This window comes from Lissotriton vulgaris, chromosome 2_1, assembly GCF_964263255.1.
Source record: "Lissotriton vulgaris chromosome 2_1, aLisVul1.2, whole genome shotgun sequence".
Lineage (NCBI taxonomy): Eukaryota > Metazoa > Chordata > Amphibia > Caudata > Salamandridae > Lissotriton > Lissotriton vulgaris.
Window position 1 is genome coordinate 1,727,732,223 of NC_141687.1, and position 20,697 is coordinate 1,727,752,919.

Below are 20,697 nucleotides of genomic sequence, written 5' to 3' on the forward strand. Positions count from 1 at the left end.
ACAAAGACGCCTACACCTGATGACACCTACAATGGCACCCAGGGTTTGCAGCATCTGTCTACATACATTTCAGATGTCAGTGTTTCACAAATCCTGAGAAGGACTCACAGACTCTGGGGCCTATTACTATGGAGCTCGGAAAGCCTCTGACCTTCTGTCAGAGGCTTTCCAACCGCCATCATCAGTTTCAATTCCGATCGGCTGATTATGTGTTAGCCGGACTAAATTGAAACCAGCCGGTCATTCCGGCTGGCTTTCAACGGACTCAAGAAGCCCATCAGCAAGTCTGAACCAGATTGTAATCCCAAAGGGCAGGCCTTTCAGCCCTTGGGATTACATAGCACCATTTCCGGCAAGGTTCCCATGCCAGCCTGTCTTACATGGAAAATGTTAGATCTGGGGGTCACTAGTTGGCAATGGTATTCACCTATGTTCAAATAGGGACTCTTACTTCTAAGTCAGGATAAGGGGATTACACTCCTCGATAACTCCTGCTCACCCCCTTGGTAGCTTGGCACGAGCAGACAGGCTTATCTCAGAGGCAGTGTGTTAAGCATTTGTGAATATACACAGTAATACAGTGAAAACACTACAGATGGACACAACACAGGTTTTATAAAAATAAGTATTCTTTATATAGACTTAACACAAGACCACAAATGACAAAAAATCCACAATACTGTACTTAGGATTGACTTAAAAGATAATAAAAGTTACTTAGTTCAAGTTGGTGATAAATGCGACAAAGTTCTCAACAAAGTACCTGGATGCGTAACGCAAAATGAACAAAAGGCTCGCAAAGGGAGACATGTCGGTTCCGTGCTCCGGGGGAGATGATGCGTCGCGCCTCAATGCTTGCACAGAGTAGGGAATGCATCGTGATCCTTACTGATGCGGGAGTGATGCGTAAAATTCTTGGCCCTTTACCCGGTTGCGATGCACAAGATGGCGATTGGCGCCTCGATGCGATGCGACAATTCTGATGCGATGCGAGAAGATGGCGCCCTTGATGCGACAATGAGACGATGATTAGTAGATGCCCTGGCAGCCTTGCGACGACTCTGTACTTTGGAGCCACGACAGGCCCTGCGACACGCTTCTCCGGAATCCTTCTTTACTTTCACAGTGCAGGGCAGAAACATCAGACACCCCACAGGAGGTGGAGCCAGCATTGTGGAGGGAAAGCACAGACCTGGAGCACTTTTTTGACATGATTCCTTCTCTTCTTTCACAGTGCGGGGCAGAGACATCAGCCGCACCCCAGGAGGTGGAGCCAGCATTGTGGAGGGAAGGCCCAGCCCTCTTCAGGTCCCAGGTGCAACTCCTGCCTCCCATCTAGATGCAGATCTCCCTATTCACCACTGGGCTGACTCATTCCGTATCCTGGAATCCCCCAGCCCTGGTCACTCAAACTCCAGACAAGGAATACACAACCTAGCAGAGGCAGGCTTTGGATGGTTAGACAAGAAAAAAGAGAGACAAACTGATGCTCTTTTGGCATGCCCAATGTATCCAGCGAGACAGTGGCTGAGGAGTCAGGGGAGATGGCTTCAACTCTGGCTCTGGTCCGTTGGAGCCCCCTATGCATTTACCCCATGGTTCATCACATTCTACTGCACAGGAGTCCGGTGTGTCATGACTTCGAGGCAGAACTTCCTGTCAACCACAAATCTGTCAAGTTGTGGTTGAACCCAAAACACCTCAACAGGGCCACCAGTTGAGTTTACCCCCTTGTGGCCTTTTAAACTGCTGTCAGTGGTTTGAGATGAGGTGTGGTCATGAGGAATCACACCACTAAGGGGAGAGTCACTTCATTCCTCCAACTGGAAGGAGTTGGCTGCAGTATGGGTTCCCCTGTTTCATTTTCTCCCATTAATCAGAGGTCAGGGTGTGTGTTTCCAGATGGACAACCAGATAACAAGGTTTAACTTATGTCAGCAAAGGGGATGAGTGTGTACCTATTTCTCCATTTCCGGGAGATTGGGTTGTGCTTGGAGTGAAATCTTCTCTAAGTGACTGCAGTTTATCTTAAGAGGAAGGAGACTGGGCCTGCTGACCAACTCATTCAGATGTTTCCTCCTTCAATCTCACTGTGCCTCACTCCCAGTGTGTTTTAAGATCAAAGAGGTTTTGAAACATATGGCTAGATCTGTTTGTCACAGAGAGTGCCCTGTTTCCCCCATTCTTTTCCTTGGTTCCCTCTTTGAGAGCCTGTGCAATGGATGCTCTTTCGATTCCCTGACCAGGGGGTCTCCTGCATTGTTCCCCTCCCTTGATACCCAGGGTATTGCAGAAGCCAATTGCCGACCACTCTCAGGTTCTTCTGAAAGTTCCAGGATGGTCTCAGAGATTATGGCTTCTTATTCTTCTTTAGTGGTCTGTGTGTTCCCTTTGGGTATTCCTTCATCCTTCTCACTTGAGTCAACTGGTCATGTCACTAGCCTATTTGGATGCTGAACAGGGTACTCAATTGGCAATAGGACGTTCGGTGACATTAGAAAATTCCATCCAATTCTTAAAGATCACCATGTATATGCATTGAGGTACTATGGTATATGTTGTAGTTAAAAGCTTAGATATTTTCAATTTGAATTTCCAATAATATATCATTACCAATAATTTACCCACTGGATGGCTACCGTAAACAGTATTACATAATATGCATGACTGTATAGTTATTGAAAACTTAATGAAAACGGACTGAAGAAAACAATTCCATCCAATTATCTTGCTCAATTCGCAAGTCTTATGATCGTCACTGGGGGCAGCTTGATGAGTGGTGTCAAAATAGAGGGTTTGATTCTGTGGCTTGTGCTCCAATGCGAATTTTGGATTTTCTACAGGATGGGTTTGCTTTGGGGTTGGCAGTTTCTAACATGAGAACATATTGAATTGGATGGATGAATGTTCTCTCTGAGGTTGATCCTTCTCCTTCTGCTGAGTTTCTTTCTCCAGAGAACGGATTTCTATTCTCCCGTTCCCCTATGGGATTAGCTTTTGGTGCTCCAGGCTTTGACTTGTCATCCCTTTGAGAGTCTTGGTTCTGTTCCTTTCAAATTTATGACAGAGAAAGTGGTATTCATGGTGGCTGTATGTCCAGGCAGACAGGAGGGGGAGATGGGATTTTACATTAAGTTTCCACGTTTATTCTTTTTTTTCCAGATAAGGTGGTGTTTTAACCAGGCCCTGGTTTCTGCCCAACTTTCCTTCACAATATCACTGTTTGGAAGACATTGTTTATCTGGTTTTCTTTCCTAATCCCTCTTTGGCTGAAGAGGTGGCTTTGCATCCTCTTGACGTTTGCAGGGTTTTGAACGTACTCCTCCTTCCGGAAATTGGACTAACTTTTTGTCACTTTTGGTCTTCCTAATGAGGTCTCCTGCCCTTCTACTTCTACTATTTCCAGGTGGATTAAGTTCACAATTATGAGAATATATCAGGTTCAATTCTTCAGCTCCTCCTCAGGTGTACGGCTGCTCTACTAGCACGGTTTCCACTTCTTGGATGGCTTTTAGAGGAGCCTCCTTGAGGGATGTGTGTGTTGCTGCCTCTTGAAAATCCCATCACTTTTCTTTCCCACTATCGCTTGCAATTGGATGGAAATTTCTCCTCTTCCCTGAAAATCATGTTTTTGTGGTTGTGTTTTTCAGTTAAAATTATGCCTGTTAAAAATCATTAGGTAACTGGGGTATTATCTCAAGCATAAGGAGTTCATCAATAAAGACAATTATCAGTAAGTAACCGGGGTATTCGCTGAACTTAAATTTTCACCAGTTCTCTGATGGGAAAGGGTCAGAGGTGAGGTTATAAAGTCCAAAGAACTCATGAGCCTGTATCCAGTCACAAACTGCAAAGACAAACCCCATCATGGCCCTTTCAATCCCTACCCACAAGTATGCAGTAGTAAACCCACATATACCTGACTAGGTATTCTTCTGTGGATATTAGCAGGCATAAGTGAAGCTATTTTGAACTTTAAGTGGCTCTGCGAATCAGTTCCTAAGTGTTGACATCTGTGTAGACAATACAGAATCATGTGTCTGTGTGTGAGGTATATTGTCCCCACCATTTGGTCGGAGCAATTCAATAGCACTGTGTTTTTTCTTTCAGTATTTGCAAAGGAGGTCAGTGGAGTTGTGATAAACGTCCATGTCCCAGTACGTGCTCTGTGGAAGGAACCTTACACATTTCCACCTTTGACAGTACAAATTACAACTTTAATGGAGATTGTACATACATCCTGGCTAAGGTACACCACTAAAATATACAGTTTTTATGTTTGCATCGAAATGGTAATGAAGATATATCCTATCTAACTGAAAACTATGAATTGCAATTGTTTAACACTTCATACAGAAAAATGCAATATGTGAGTCATCTCATGTTCCCTGCTGTGAATCATGTTCCCTGCTGTTAATCCACAACACAAAAACACATTCTTTACTATGACACCTTAACACCCAGGTCACCCTAGTTTTTTCCATTTTGTTATCACAGGCTCCCTGCTGTAAATATTTGATACTGCACGGTTCCACCATTAAACTTGTGGTATCACAAGCAATCCTCCATAAGGTTTTATACTATACGTCCTCTGCCATTAAAGATCACAAGTTCCAGAACACCAGGGACTGATCTAAGCCATAATATCAGATGTCTACAATTATTAAAACTTTATTTCAACAGTTAGCCTTACTCCAACCCATCAGTACTTCCAGTCGAGTACTTAAAGTGCTGACTATTACTGGTTGTAATCTATACATACTTAATATATTGTTACTTCATTTTTAAACTTATTCAGTTGCTAACTGTTTTACACATAGCATTGATATGTACTTACAGGCAGGGAGTGGAACAATGATGAAATCTAAAATCAAATGTAAGATGGCAGCTTCCAAATGCCTTAGTCCTTAGTAGTAGCATGTAAACGCTGACTTTTCAGCGTGAAACATCCATTACAATGCAGTCATAACAATGCACTACTGGTACAACGCGGCTGTTACACCGCAACTGCCTTTACATTGCATGCCATTACAACACAGCCATTACAACGCATGTCACTACAACACATGCCAGTACAACGCATGTCACTACAACGCATGCTATTACAACGCATTATAAGGTAAGTAATGGGAATTTTTTTAGGTTTTAGGGTGGGAATGGGTTTGGAAGAACATGGGAATAGTTATTTGTACCCCTACACTATCCAACACTTTCTCTACTGTCGCACTCACTGGAGTGGGAATAGTAATTTTTACCCCTACACTATCCAACACTTACCCTACTGTTGCACTCACTGTAGTGGGAATAGTAATTTGTACCCCTACTCTGTCCAACGCTTACCCTATTGTTGCCCTAAACGTATTATGCGTTGTAATGATATGCATTTTAAATGTAGTTTCTAAAAATGCATTGTGAAGGCATGCGTTGTAAAATCATGCGTTGTAATGGATACTGTGATGTAAAAACTGTGTCCTAAAAGCATGCGTTGTTAATGTTTGCATTGTAATCTCATACATTCATTTTCTGCAAGTGCCACAAAGCCATGAATTAGTCTATCTGCCTCGGGTGAAGGAAAGTGGAGCAGATATTAGAGGGATGATCCTTGCATGTGGTGTCAACTCCCACTGTTATTTTTATACATATCACCCGGAGGTAATCGGAGACTAACTCCAGAATTCCGTCTGGCGTGTGATGTTGAAAAAGTTTCCTGCTGTAGTTTGATACTTGTAGGTAAACCCTGGTGAAGAATTCTAAGTGTTTTGAAACAAGTTATTTCTCGCCTTCGAAAGCCAACATAGAGAGATTCTGCCATTGTAATGTGATCAGTTCACCTAAGGATGATGACTGTGTGAGCAGTGCAACTCTTCAGGCGGAATTCAAAGAGTTTCCTTGTAAAGCCGTCCATGGTATTGCTGTAGATGTGCAATTGTACAATTGTCACAACAAGATGGATTTTGTGAGGCGCTATTAAAGGTATAAATATCCCTCATATAGAATTTCAATGATGGATCATAAATTTACTGACATTGGTGATAGGAGATGAGAAGTAGAGCTAAACATCAACGGAAACTACTATGTTGGAAATCCTTTTTATGGGGTGACGCGGAACGAGCATTCAAAGAAAATTGGCTAGAATATGGGTATAGCTACAAAGGTTTTTTGGCTTGTTTGGATGGTCATGGTTGTGGTTGTTGAAATGAAAAGGCATCTCATCCTGTAAAAGAGAATGGCAGCCAGAAAAATTGTGTTCAGGCCCAGATGCTGCCTATAATCTGAGGGGAGGATATGAAATCCAACATTTATTTTGGTCTAGGTGTTGGACAGCTGTATCATGTGTTCTTTGGGAAAGAGTTGGGAGTGCACAGATCTTTGGGGTATTCTTCAAGTATTATCAATGATCCTGGAAAGAAAGAAGACAAGTTTACTAAGTGTTCGCCGTTTCATACGAATGAACAAGATTAGAGCAGTGCCCATCAATACCACCTCTGCATGCTTTTCAATAATGCTGTCAGTTGTTTTCAATGCCTTAGGAATGCTCAAAAGGTCTGAGATGGCTTGTAGTTGGTCAAGCTTAAGAGGTCAGGTTCAAAGTTTATCAGACAGGCTGGGAGATTTTGAATGTCACAGGTCCCCATCTAGAGACATTTGGCATTATAGATAATCTACAGAAAGTATTAACACCTTGCCTGCGGCGCCGATTCTCACCCAGTGCTGAACATTCCATTCGCGGTGTGTCATGACGGAACTGTTCCGTCATGAGCACAGCACAACCGATGCTCATGACGGAACCATTCCGTCATGAGCATCGAAGGGGTTAAATTAAAAAGGGTCTTCTTCCATTCAGGTTCCTTACCACACATTTAAGCTTTTACTATAAGTGATTCCTCCCAAAATATTCCATGCTGAAAGTTTTCTGCTCTGATCATTTCTGATGCATGCTTTTTAATACTAAGAGCGATTTGAATTCCAGTTAGCAGCCCACCATCCGGCGGAGTCAACAGAGAAACTGCAACACTTGTGGCAGACCACCCACCCTATTGATAGGTCTCTGCCTGCCTGGTGGGATCTATGTGTTAAATGTGTTTACGTAAATGTTTTTGATGTCTTTAATTCAGAGTAGAATGCAGAACTGGTGGCCATCTTAGCATTCTCATTTGATTTTCAGAAACCAGTGCTCAAAACAAAGGCTTCCTTCTGAAAAACATAAGAAAAATATCCCTGACGGGCAGGTAGTTTTATCTCTGCCCATCAGGAACATTTCTAACATTTCTCACGCAGTTATGTGACCCAGGCAGGATAGCTCCACAAACTAAATATGGTAGGGCATCTGCTACTGTAACCCCAGAGCCCTTTGGTAGACAAGCCACAGAATCAAGGGTTCTGACGGTGAAGCAAGCTGAGATTCTGCCATTAAAAGCTCACTGGTTCCCCTCATCTCTAAATGGGGTGGGGGAGCCACAGGTTTGGAGAAGCTGAAGCCACACACATTTATGGTCGAGATTCCACTTTGTCAAACACTAACTAACCACTAAATAGTCCTGCTACAAGCACTTAACATTAAAAGATCTATGTATAAGTCATTAAGACATGAGGATACTGTAACATTGTAAAATGTCAGTGCGTATGTAGTAACTCATTACAGGGTTTAGCTATTCAATATGCCCATCATCTAGGTATAGACATCAGTAACTCTCAAATGGTTTGGCAAATAGATGTGCACAGTCTTTACTTCTCCTACTTATGGTTCGAACACATCCAGTCTAGGTGCAAGACAACACACAAGGCAGTCAAAAGTCTCATTTAACATCTGTTTGCCTCATCAAGCCCTCTTTAGCCACTTTAATACACCACATGTATGCAGCCATACTGCTTTCCAGTTGCATCCCTTAATAAGGGATAGACAGTAAAGCTGTTGGTTGAGGTGGTATGACATGCATAGCCACCATCTATTTTGGTGGGCAGCAAGTAGCTTGTTGATCCCCCTATACTAAACTCATGGCAACCAGGCAGAGTTGCATTTGAGATCAGATGATGCGCTCTGAAAGCACACAGGTCCCAACACAGTCTGCCACTATGGTCTCAATTATGATGAGTATGTCCTTAAATTACAGCCTCTGTGTAAACACCTTTTGTGTCTCAATTACACATATGGTACCATAAAGTTTGTGTCCTCTTCATTTTTCCCAATTATATTTCAATATGTTTGCCTGCTGAAAGTTATTGAGGAAAAAAGAGCTGTTGAATACTGAAACTCGAACATTTTGGTACAAAAGCCCCAAAATCCACATGCTGTGCCTTATCTTTAGCAGAACATTTGCAACTGTTGGAGGTAATCCCGTTTTGTGAAATGCAAAGTATTGAATTTTATAAATGGCATCAAATCTTTGAAGGGTCTAATTTCCAGCCCCAGGTGCAAGAATTGTGCCTTATATCAGGGAATTCAAACTGTAGAATTCACTTAAATGACTAGATTGCCTTCACCTACCTAATGTTAACATTTAGCAGTCTTTGTAAATCTTTTATTTCTACATATGTTGTTTTCACTTCTACCTTTCACTATGTAGAACACAAACATGATGTTTTCTTTTCCAGGATTGCAAAAACAAAACATTTGTTGTAGAAGGATCTCTTCAAAGAAACACGGAAGAAGGACAAGTGTCTGTGCTGACAAGTGTCCTACTGCGTATGAATGACAAGGTAAAGTAATTGGAAAAAAATTCTGTAAGAAAGTAGATTTAATAATTGAGTCAATGTGAGTCCACAACAAGCAATAAGGCCCAACCCTGCCACGGTAAAAGAGAGTTTCAATAGTTCAAACCTGGGCTCAAACCCTTGGTAGCTATAGTGCAGAGCAGACAAGAAAATGTGTGAAATATTTAGCAGTAACAACACAGCAAAATTGTTAAAAATTCAAAACACAACACAATAAAAATTCTACAACCAATTTCTATTAACGGCAAAAACTTTCATGAGCAATATGAACCCAAAATAACAAAAATCACTGATGAGAACCAGAGTTATGAAGTTTGAAATATTTAAGGGAAAACAAGGCAGGAAAAAGTAAAGTGCTGAATAGTTGGTACTGTTCATGGTTGACTAGGACATAGGCATGATTTCAGAGCAATGACAACAGAGTGTGGGCTGAATACACCAATCAGTTCTTCATGGCCCAAGTGTTTGCCCTCTGAAGTAGTCTCTGAAATGGAAGTCAAAGTCTTATAATCGGGCAAAGTTGCAGACTTTATCTGCCGAAATCCTCTCAATGCTGTATGGCCACTATACAGGACCCCATTGAGGCTCTTGGTTTGGCCTGGAAAAGCTTAGAGAGGGAGAAATTAAAATGTCACATCTACCTAATTCCTCTTGTCAAGCAGATACTTTTTGTGCGCCTTTCACCATTCAAATTTTCTAACTTCAGAATTTTTATGAAGTCCTCCTTTACAGCAAGGCCCCACTAGCACACTGGAGGACTGGATAGTCCATGAATTCCTCCATTTTTAAAATTTCTGGAGCAGCTGCTCTTGCTCTCTTCTAGGCCGAGCCCACCAGCTGGACCTAGTCCTGGTCCAGTTGATACTGGTCATCTTGGTACTCCATGGAAAAGACCTGCCTAAGTTTATTGTGTCCCTGTAGCCACACAGGTGTTCACCCTTTGAGTCCACTTCTTAGTCCTGGGTACAAGTGGGTCCAGATTCAACCCTTCAGGTATCCACACAAGACTCTAAAAGCAAGTTCAGTCTTCTTCTGTATCCATAGGTCCAGAGAGTGTTCTGATGAGCTGTGGATAAGCTTGTACTTTTGTAGGATCTAGTAGCTAGTGGGTGGGGCTGACTCCTTGACGCTACCTAACCAATGACAAGGAAGTTCCCATGGGCAACCCTTCTCATTTTTACAGCACATCTTGTTCACCTTCCTAATTACAAGTTTATAATACCCTTTGGCGCTTGTAAGAAGGTGGACTGCATACTTGTGATGGATTATCGTATATTCCAAACTCTTAATTAGGCCCTAAGTGTGGAGGTTTAAATATTGACTGAGCGAAGGCACAAAAAGTATTTGACTGACAAGAAGAGTTGGATGGGAGCAAAATTTGAATTTTTCCAAACTCCGCTTTTACAGCCAAAATGACCAACTTTATAATGATTGTTAGATGTCTTCCCTAGATAGAGCCTTGAAAATTACTCCACTGGATGATTTTCACTACCATTTCAAACACTAAGGCAGAAAGTAAAATGTTTGACCAGGACAATTTGCTTGTATCTGAACTCCGCTCCATCACGGTCAGCCTGAGACTGTGCTTAGGTCCTACTCAACTGCGAACAATGATTTGTGCTTACTTTTTTCTTTGTGCTTTCTACGGTAAAACCTTCAGAAAATCACATATTCAGTTCCCCTTATTTGATTTTAATCATTTCTGCATCATTTTCCTATTTAAAACTTTCCAATATTTTATTGTATTGTGTTTTGACTTTTTAATTGTTTTGGTGCTGCTAAATACTTTTACTTCACATTGCTTCCATTAAAGTAAGCCTGTCTGTTCTGAGCCATAGCTACCAGGGGTTAATGTCAGTTTTTTTTTTGAAGTTGAGTGTTGGTATGACTAGATCTTGGACATTTTACTTGGGAAGGGCTCTCATCCTCCTCAACTAATAACCAATTTTCTTACATTAATTATATAATGAATGCTTCATAATACGTAGTTTGTATAATATGTTATGTTCATGCAGCATGTAATAATTCAGGGAGTTCTTGATGAGTCCTGCAAAGCCAGGTATTCATAATGACTTTAGCACTCAATGTTTTTGATAATTGGCAACACAGGAGAAATGGAAGGCCAAGCTACATCATAGCTTAAGGAAAACAGTGAAGAGCAAAAGAGAGCATGTCGGCAGGAGAGGTTGGTGGAGAGTATAAGCCCCAGGGCTTAAAGTACACTCTACCTTCAATAAGTGTCTATAAAACGGTGGTAAGATAAAATGAAGCCCCAAACAATGTAGGAATAATAATACAATAAGACTCACTGGCTTAGCATGGACTCACAGAGTAACATGAGTGTCACGAGCACCTGCCAATCCTGTTGGTGTTCAGGGCTGTTGCAAATTGGGTCGTAGGTTGACTGGGGTGTAAATCCTGGTCAAGCAACAAACACAATCCTTGTCAGGGTAAATGTGAGAAGTTGGCCTAGCATATGCTCTCCACTATTCTAGTGGGCACCTTGCACCAGTCCAAACAACTCATTGATGGTAGGTTTAAAGACAACCTATATAGAAAGCTATCCTAGTGGTACATGTGGAGAGTAGCCTTCAGGCTAAGTCTTGAAGGAATGTAAAGCAGATTGTTTTACCAGTCAATAATCTCATGAATGACCAAATGAAAGGAGAACCACACCAGGCATATATATAAAATATATGTATTTACTCTAAAACCATCCCTCTAGTCTATTTATGAGGCTAGAGGCAAAAGTACATACAGTAAACTTAATATCACACAGTAAATTAACAAAATATATGTTAAGCCCTAGGGGCATACCAAACCATATATTAAGAAAGTGGTCTACGAACCACGACTTGCATAGACACAAGGCCTAGAGCTTGTAGAACCGCTGGGGCCACCAGGAACAACCCAAGGTAGTGACACAAGGGACTCACGGGGACGCGTGCAGTGTGTGAACACCACCGCAAATCACGATTAACTTCTATGAGGAAAGTCGCGGTTGGAATTTTAAAGATAAAGGACACTTAGGAGAGGACTTGGAGCAAATCATTTAGAACTAGGGGGTTCTAGAGCCAACACCCACGGGAGCACCGGAGTATTTGAATTAACTCACCCAAGGAAGTCGGGTGCATAGGTGTCTTTTGTATCAGGTTTCGTCGTCGTTTTCAATGGCAATCTGCTGCAAAGTGCTCCTTCCGTCCAAGTGGAAAGTGTTAGGTGTGATCCAAGCCTGGATGGAAGATGAGAAGAACCTGAAAGCAGAGGAGACAGAGTCTGGGCCACTTGCCAGTGATTAGGAGCACAATAGGAGAATGCCTACCGATGTTGGGTGATTTAAGGTGAAGAAGGTGAAGCTTGACTCCTCAGCCACAAGGACCAAGAGGCGTCGACGTGTTTGAAAAAACGAATATTTAGGAACATAAATTTCAAATGGACATAAACAGACAACAAAAGTTACTGACTATGGATTGACAATACACATTAGAACATATCGTAAAAAGGTACTTTATTCAATAATAGGGTTATTAGGGATCTGACTTTTTATCATTCATTATCGATCCAACGTTAATTTTCATAATATGCACTTTACACTTGTTGAGCGTCACAAAACATTTTTATATAAAAATATGCATTTCATAAATAGATTCATAAGATACAAAAAATGATATATATATATATATATATATATATATATATATATATATATATATATATATATATATATATATATATATATATATTTAAAGGTATTTAGTATTGATCAGAAAAACATGGCTAGAGATAATTTAACATTGCTACGCGCGTTTCGGCTGTGAGCCTTCATCAGGGAGCCATGGTATATGTTCCAAGTGTACCTGAGTAGAGTGGTGGTGGTGGTATGGTGTGACGAGAAGAGATCCGGGATGTTTCACCAGGAGCGGGACATCACAATTTAAACTTGTTTCGTGTAGTTCACTAATATGTAGTTCCTCGCTCCGGGTGAGAAGGGGGACAGGACGGTGCTTCAAATGAAGTCAGTGTCGTCCTCCAATGATGGGGTCTGGCTTTACGGCGTCACGACAGCAGTCGGAAGCTCGACGACAACCAGGTTCTGTATTCGAGCTGTCCCATTAAGGAGGTTGAGTGCTGCGGTGTTGGTGCCCGGATTGATCCCAACAAGCCTCGGCAACAGCAACCTACGCAGGAATCAAAGAAATGCTTCGGACCAGCAAGGTCTGAGGGACTCACCAAATGATGGAGAGTCAGGGCATGTCTGGAGCAATCAGGGAAGTCCAAGGAAAAGTAGAGTTACCTTCGAGGGGACCCACCAGTTGATGGACCAGGGATCTCGAATGAGCCTCAATCGGAAATACAAGAAGTGGGCTCACAGAACACTCGTGGAGTGTAGGCCCACAATCTTCAGTGCAGATGGTGCTCGGGGCTTTTGGCTACAAGTAACTAAAAGCACAACTTTAAGGGATGTTGAGAAGTAATTGCACTTGGACAGGACAGGAGTTCCGGTTCCACGTCACTTGTGAGGGCTCTGGGTCTCAGCTTTACTTCGGAGTCTGGTGGGAGCTTCGGAAATGCAGACCGCAAGATGCTTTGTTGATGCCTGCTTGAGCATGGGAGTCAATCCTTGACCCCAAGGGAGATTCTTCTGTCCTCTAGTCTTTAGTAGAGCGTTGAAGTTCCAGAGTTTCGTCCAGGTGTAATCTAAAGTCCTGTTGCCAGGGGTCCCTTACATATACTGAAGAAAGGGGTTGGACATACTCTGGGGACCCACCTTTGGGAGGGTTTGGAAAGAAGGGTGGCTACACCCATTTCCTTTGTCCAGTTTCACACCAGAGCAGGGACTGGTAGCCCCTGCTACCGGTTTGAAATGGGCTATACACAGGGACACCAAATGTGCCGCAGTGCAGACTTTCTGGCACTCTCAGAATGCACCTACCCGGCCCCAATAGACTAAACCCTGTTTGGGAGGTGGTTACACCTCCCAGTGAAAGGAAGCCTATAGTCCAGGCCTCCCCTGCCGGAGTTTCATCCAGCAGCAGGAGGTCAGACGCATGTCTGTAGCATCCATTTTGTGATGCCAGGGCTCTTTTAAACTATTACCGGGTAGACAAGTGTGCACATGTCTCTCCCTCGAGAAGGGTGGAATTCTACCCCCGCTGCCAGGACTGGCAAGGGGGCGGGGGGGTAGGATTCAAAAGTGTTTGACACCAAACATGACATGTTTCCATGCAGCCATTCCAAAGTTAGCATTTACCACGAGGTTATAATGCACTTAAGAGTATATGGTCTGGCTGCATCACAGAGCAGCCTCAGAGAATAGATTCTGAATGCTGCAGAGGGGTCCTGCTCATGCATGGGCACCCTCTCACACAAAACCAAGCACTTTGCCTTCAGGATTGATAAGGCCTGCCATAGGAGTGACTGATAGGTTTATATGTGTCAGTGATTAAAGGTAGATATCGGTAACCTATATCTTAGTAAAGGGTGCATGCACCACCCAACCCAGGCTGCAGTAGCAGTCCTGTGGTGTAATTTTTGGAAGGCTTCCCAAGGGTGGCATAATACATGCTGCAGCCCCTGGTAGGCCTCTGGGGTACCTATGCCCTTAGTACTTAGTGTTCCATATACTAGGGACTCACAAGGGTACCCCAGTAACCAAACTGGAGTGTACCTTTAGTACAAACAATCAATTTATAGAGGAAGCAGCTAGGCTGGGATTTTTGATTGCAGGGCCCGAGCCAGACTAAAGTCGAAAAACAGTGAAACACCAGCAAAAAGTGAGGGTAAACATAGTAAGCAGATCCTACTCTCCTAAAGGCCCATAACGTCACTCCTTAAGCTCCCATTCTGTGTGGCTGTCTAGGGGGAATACACAAAGCCCAACTGTTGCCCACCTCAGAAATGTGATCAGAGACAGGCAGATGTCACCAACTGGCTAAAGTAAGAAACAAGCAAACACAACAAGATGATGAAGGGAGTGCTGAAACATTTCAACCACTCACCCCCAGTCAAGAGATCTGGTTTTAATCCATCGTTCTTTTGATCACTATGCTACCACAGTTTGGACCCAGCCAAATGCAAATCAGTTTCACCCTACTCCTCATGGTAACAGTCCAGCCAGAAATGCCAGGCCAGTTCCTACTTGAACTTGGAAACAAGCATCATGGGACTGGTTTCAGAGTGTCACCCCCTCTTCAGCCAGGCTAGCTTGAATCAAGTGGTACAGCAAGCAAAGGAACCGATGTTTGGGCATTCCCTTGGCAACTTAGGGGAACAAAGCAAACAAAACAAGATGATGGATGAGTGCTGAAACTTTTCAACCACTCACCTCTACTTAAGAGATCTTGTTTTAATCCATCATTCTTTTGCTCATTAAGCCAACACAGTGTGAACCCAGCCACATTCAAATCAGTCTTTGCCTTGCTCCTCATGGGAATAGTCCAGCACAAACTGCCAGGCCGGGTCCTCCTTGGACTGGAAACAAACATCATGGGGATGGTTTCGGGGTATCACCCATGGGTCCATACTGGCGAGTGCCAGGTGTTGCTAGCTATGCCCTCCTGAGGACTGCTGCAACAGATTGTGAAGCTGTAGTGTGTTCTGGCATGCCATCAATTGTGGAGCTTGAAACAAGGGTTTTGAATATTGTTTTTATTGTTGTTATTTTCCACATTGTTTCAATATGAAAGATAAACAGATGGCATAAACTAAGATTGTGGTTCCTCACTCTTGCAAGTGATGTAAACAGCCACTCATCTTAATTTCATTCACATTGTTCCCATGCTCCAGCAATAGGATTTTTACCTAAATCTCTGAATCTCAACATGATGTAATGGTGCTATCCCGGGATTTTATGGCGAACAGGTAGGCGGAGAGTGGCGCTTAACGTGCTAATGAGACCGAGAGCGGAAGGGGGTTGGGCGGTGCCTGACTTCGAGACTTACTACCTATCGGCACAGCTCCAATGGCTCACAAAATGGGTGGCGGGTGCTTAAGAAGAACGGAGGAAATGGGTGAAGACTGGATGACCGTGAGGTTACTATCCCAGATTGCCTTAAAGCTCCCGATCCACAAGCAGGTCATTCCTTCTGTGTTACCTACAGCTAGGCGATGCTGGCACAGATGTCTGAAGCAACTCAAAATCAGGAGCCCTTATGCCCCAGAAATCTTTTGCTCATGTGCGTTGCATTGCTGCATGGGTTAACTGGCAGAGGCTGAAGGACTAGGCGGACCAAGGGTTAGCTACAAGGGCATACTTATATGAGGAAGGTGCCATGATCCCGGTCAATGATCTGCGTGATCTTTATGACCTACCCAGGGGAGATATCGTATTGCACTCTGCCCTCAATGCAGCCATACAGAAGCACTGGGGAGGGGGTCTCAATGAACCACCACTGTCGCTGGGATGCCAATAAGTGGTGATGGCGGCAGGAATTTTTTAAACCTGTCACCTGTCTGTACAGATTTGTTACGAGGGAGGCCTTACCCCCCTTATCGGAGCTATGCCTCAAATGTGAGGCGGACTTGGGAGAAGACATTCCAGAGAAAGCCTGGCGAGAGCTAGTGGAGAGGGTTTGGAAAAGCACCAGAAATGCGAAGTTCCAACTGGTGAATTATTACATACTACATAAGGCTTACCTCAGGCCAGAAAAAATATGTGACCCATTCAGCTGCCTGCCCGCAGTGTAATCAAGAAAATGTGGATTTCAAACACATGTTCTGGGATTGTCAACACTTGGGTAGCTGCTGGGAAGAGGTGATGGAGGTGCTAGCCGACACCACCTACAGGGAAGTTTAGACCTCCTTCAAACACTGCTTGCTGCATTGGTTCCCGCACACATCGAAATACAAAGTCACTAGCAAATTTCTAGACATGGGGTTACTCCTAGCCAGAAGGGATATTACCATCCACAGGAAAGCCGAACAGGATCCAAGCATGCCCAGATGCAAGATGGAACTTATTAAGTGGGCAGAATGTGAGGGAATAATTAGGTTTCAAATAGCTATAAGAACGGGGAGTGAGAAGGCGTTAGATACAGTGACCGCATGGAAAGCATTAGTTGCAGCACTCAAGAACCCAGCCACAGACGAGGAGGAGGAACCAATAGTAGAGCCCCCCAGCAGGAATAGGTTAGAATCCAGACAAGTGAGCTGCATGGCATGACCAAAGGAGGGGTTCTCTAGTAATAACACGGCATTGCCTTCACTAGTCTAGGGATCATATACTAGTGCTTTAGAACTTCTACGTAACTAAAATTAGAGAAGCAACAGATTACAAACTGGAGATCAGTATTACAGTGGCACACCTGGGGGGAGGGCAGGGAGGGGGGATTGTTTTAAGTAGAGGGTTTCAATCCAGATTAAGGACAAGTACAGAAGATCTAAATTGAATACTTATAGATGTTGGTACCGGAGTTTGATCAGGGAGAGGTGGGGAATAGGAGAATGGTAGCGGTACTGCCACGTTTACCTACCACTGTGTCGACGGCACCAAGATTAGGTGAAATGTGACCCTGAACAAGGAACCCATGCTGTATTGTTACCAACTGGAAATGTATGTCAAAACTAATAAAGGTGTTTTAAAAAAAAATAATTATGTAAATATGTAATCTCAGGCATTCCGTCTAATAATCGGAAAGTGAAATGACAAAAATGTTTATGTGGGTGTAAACTAAATTTTTCCCAGGGTCAGCTTTTTGAAGCAATAGATCTCATAGTTGATAGCTCCTCAAGGCCTCTCCACTTTATATTCTCTTACAAGGGTGTGCCAATGTGTCCTTTTTTGCTGGTCCCCTCGAGGAATATGCTGGCGAGATTACTAGACCACCACGACCATGAACTGCTTTAGCAGGAGACATTGGTGGCTGGTCATTTGATGGTGGGTGACAGCAGAGTCATGGGTTTTCCATACTATGCTGTGGTGGTGCAGCTCAGGCGTTCATCCTTCTAAGTGATGAATTCCAAGCTAAGAGAAATAAGAGTACGATATGTGCTCATGTTCCCTGTAAAACTGAAGATAAAAGAGGACAAATTACTGTTTTAAAAAAAAACTTAAATGTTGGGCAAAGGCAATTGAAATGGGAGTGATCCTCTGGCTAACAATAACCTAATACAGACAGCAACACACACTTTTTCAATGGGTCATTCTTACTGTCCTGGTTTGCCTCTTTGCTTCAGTTCTACCACTCTCATTCCATCACTTCCTTCTTTACCTACCCCACTGTGCACCTCTATCTTTTCCTATTTCTCTCCCACACCACAAATCACTCTTTCCTGCATTCTTTCTTTTTGTATTGTCCCTCATACATTCAGCTTTATCTCTCTTAGTCTTGTGCAGTCATCTTTTAATGCAACTTTCACCTAAATAATCATCTCACTTCTGTATTCCAACCTACCACTATAGTAACAACTCACATTTTTTGGCGTATTTCACTTTGATTCCTCTCACCTTTACACACATATATTTACAAGCAAATTCCAAGTAGGGTTGGGCAGAACTCATAGATTTTCAATCCATTCCATTAAAACTCCACATGCTTCTACGGAGTTCCACCAGTAGGCTGAAATTATGCAGCTCGCGCTGCAAATTAGTTCCAGTATTGGGAACATCGCGAAACAATCTGTGAATGTCACAGTGCGTAGCGCAAGAGCTTGCAATCATTCGGGTTGATTTTGTGCCACTAGAGTAGAAAACTGCATGACCGACATCGCTCTTACCTCAAGTGTCTGCAAACGCCACTTTAGAAAGGTGAGGGCAAATCTCACTTGTCAGCTTGTATTTTTATGGGGGGAAAATTCCACCACGCATTGTTTGGCAACATTTGGCTGAAACTTTGTGTTAACGAGTGACGCTGAGTGACCAAAATTCCACCACTTCCACAGGTGGAATGAAACATTCCACCAACCACTAGTTTCAAGCTCTTCTACAAATCTGCCATACACCATTTAATTTTAACTTTATCTTTCTCAGTTTTTCTTTCAGCCACACTCAAGTTTCCTGTTTCATGCCTCAATCCACTCCCTTTCAATGTTTTACATCCTGTCCCACACAATTCTTCCATTTCTCTCTGTCCAGTCCCTCTCTCAACTCATACTGATGTGCCCTGTGCTTTATGGCTCAGCTCCCTATCATCCTTGCATATAGTGCTAACACTCTCAGGGGTATATTATCAAGGGGGAATATCTTTGCTTTTTTGGCTTTAAAAGCCAAGAAAGCGGAGATAAAATTATCTCCCTATTACCTAGCTGTCGCTAACACCAGTTAGCGACAGCTAGTAGGAGATAGCGACCATCTTGGGCCCCGCTTTGCATGTCAGTGATATTTATCACTAATGACATGCAAAGTGGGCGTGCCAAGATGTTAGCGACTGGAAGCAGTCGCTAACATCGCTATCTCCTATTACCAACTTTTGGAGATATTCGCGCTAAGCGTGAATATCTCCAAAAGCTAACACCTGCCCTGAGCAGTTCTTAGCCATGTTATCCAATGGGAGGTGGATAACATGGCTAAGAGCTTTAGCTCGGTAATGCATGAAGATCGCTGACTTTTCAGCGATATTCATGCATTTCGGCCGATTTTTATCGCTTAGGAGATATTCCTTGATAATAGCAAGGTTCCTAAGCGATAAAAATCGCCGCAGCTCTGCGATAAAAAAATCGGCGCTAAAACAACATAGCGATAATTATCGCTAGTTGTTGGTAATATGCCCCATAATTCTCTGCTTGCCTACTGCTCTCGCTTGGTCCCTCGCTCATACTCTCTTACTCATATTGCTGTCCTTTCTGCCCAAAGCTTTCTTTCTTTCTGCAATTCCTTTGTTATTTAACTGTGCTAGCTTTTTATATGAATGTATTTTCCTTTCACTTCTCTTCTCTTTCCTTTCTTTACAATCAATCAATCAATGTTCTTTATTTTGCAATATTTAAATAGCATAAAAAAGACATCACAATAAAATATCAATATATAATGCCACGTTTCATAAAAAAAGTCTTCCATAAAAAAGTTTTTCGAGGAAATATAAAACGCAGTGCAGATGTCCACACAGTTAACAATCAATATATGATCCATTAAGTCTTCCAGCCTTATGATTGAGATCTCCTACTCCTCAAAGAAGACCATGTTATGTTATGTTATGTTATATTTATTTGTATTGCACGGCTACTCAGCAGAGTGTCCCAGCGTGTGCTTTGGAAAAAGGAGGCAAAGGCCTAACAGTAACTAGAAGAGAAGGGTTTTTATTTTTTTCTTGAAGATTATGGTATCCTGGAGGCCGCGTATTGTCAGCGGCAATGCATTACAGGCCAAGGCAGCTATCCGGACAAAAGAGCTCCTACCCAGCCTTTGGCGGTTAAACCTGGGGGTCTGCATAAGTAACTGAGAGGAGGAACGCAGCTGTCTCCCTGGGTTGTGAAAAACAAATCTCTCCTGTAAGTAGATGGGGCCAAGACCATAGAGGGCCTTATGAGCAATGGTCAGCATTTTGAATTTTATCCGAGACTCCACTGGGAGCCAGTGCAGGGTGCGCAGATGTGCACGCACACAACACCTATTTGACAGACCCAGTAGGAGTCTGGATGTCGAGTTTTGGACTACTTGCAATTTCTTTAGGAGGTAGCCAGGAATACCCACAAGGAGTGCATTGGCATAGTCCAGAAGAGACAAAATCAACCATATAAATGAAGCTAAATAATAACATGTTAAAGGGTCAGACAACAATTACATCATATGTAAAGCAGGACGAGATTGTCTAAAATTATGCTTGTGGATGAGCAGGAGAATGTATCATTTTCTTTGCACATCATAAAAGTTACAAAAATATATAAAGTGCAAGTCTGTTTGGGAGGATGAACCAACATAAGGGCAGGCGAGAAGCTCTTCTACAGTGTGTGCAGTTAGGTGACTTAACATCAGAGGGATGTAATTTAATCAAAACCTTACTAAGATGAATCGATGTGTTGAAAATTTGTCGCAAAATTTAGATAGGAGTG

The 20,697-nt window shown here is 42.9% G+C and overlaps 1 protein-coding gene across 1 annotated transcript in view; it reads left to right on the top strand.

The window, feature by feature from the left end:
* The window catches only part of LOC147733201 (mucin-2-like), a 1,190,401-nt gene that overhangs the window by 417,675 nt on the left and 752,029 nt on the right, over window positions 1-20,697 (top strand). Inside the window, exons 10-11 of the mRNA XM_086957735.1 lie at window positions 4,111-4,249; window positions 8,593-8,697. Coding sequence (XP_086813861.1) covers window positions 4,111-4,249; window positions 8,593-8,697 — 244 coding nt within the window. The remainder of the gene's footprint in view (window positions 1-4,110; window positions 4,250-8,592; window positions 8,698-20,697) is intronic.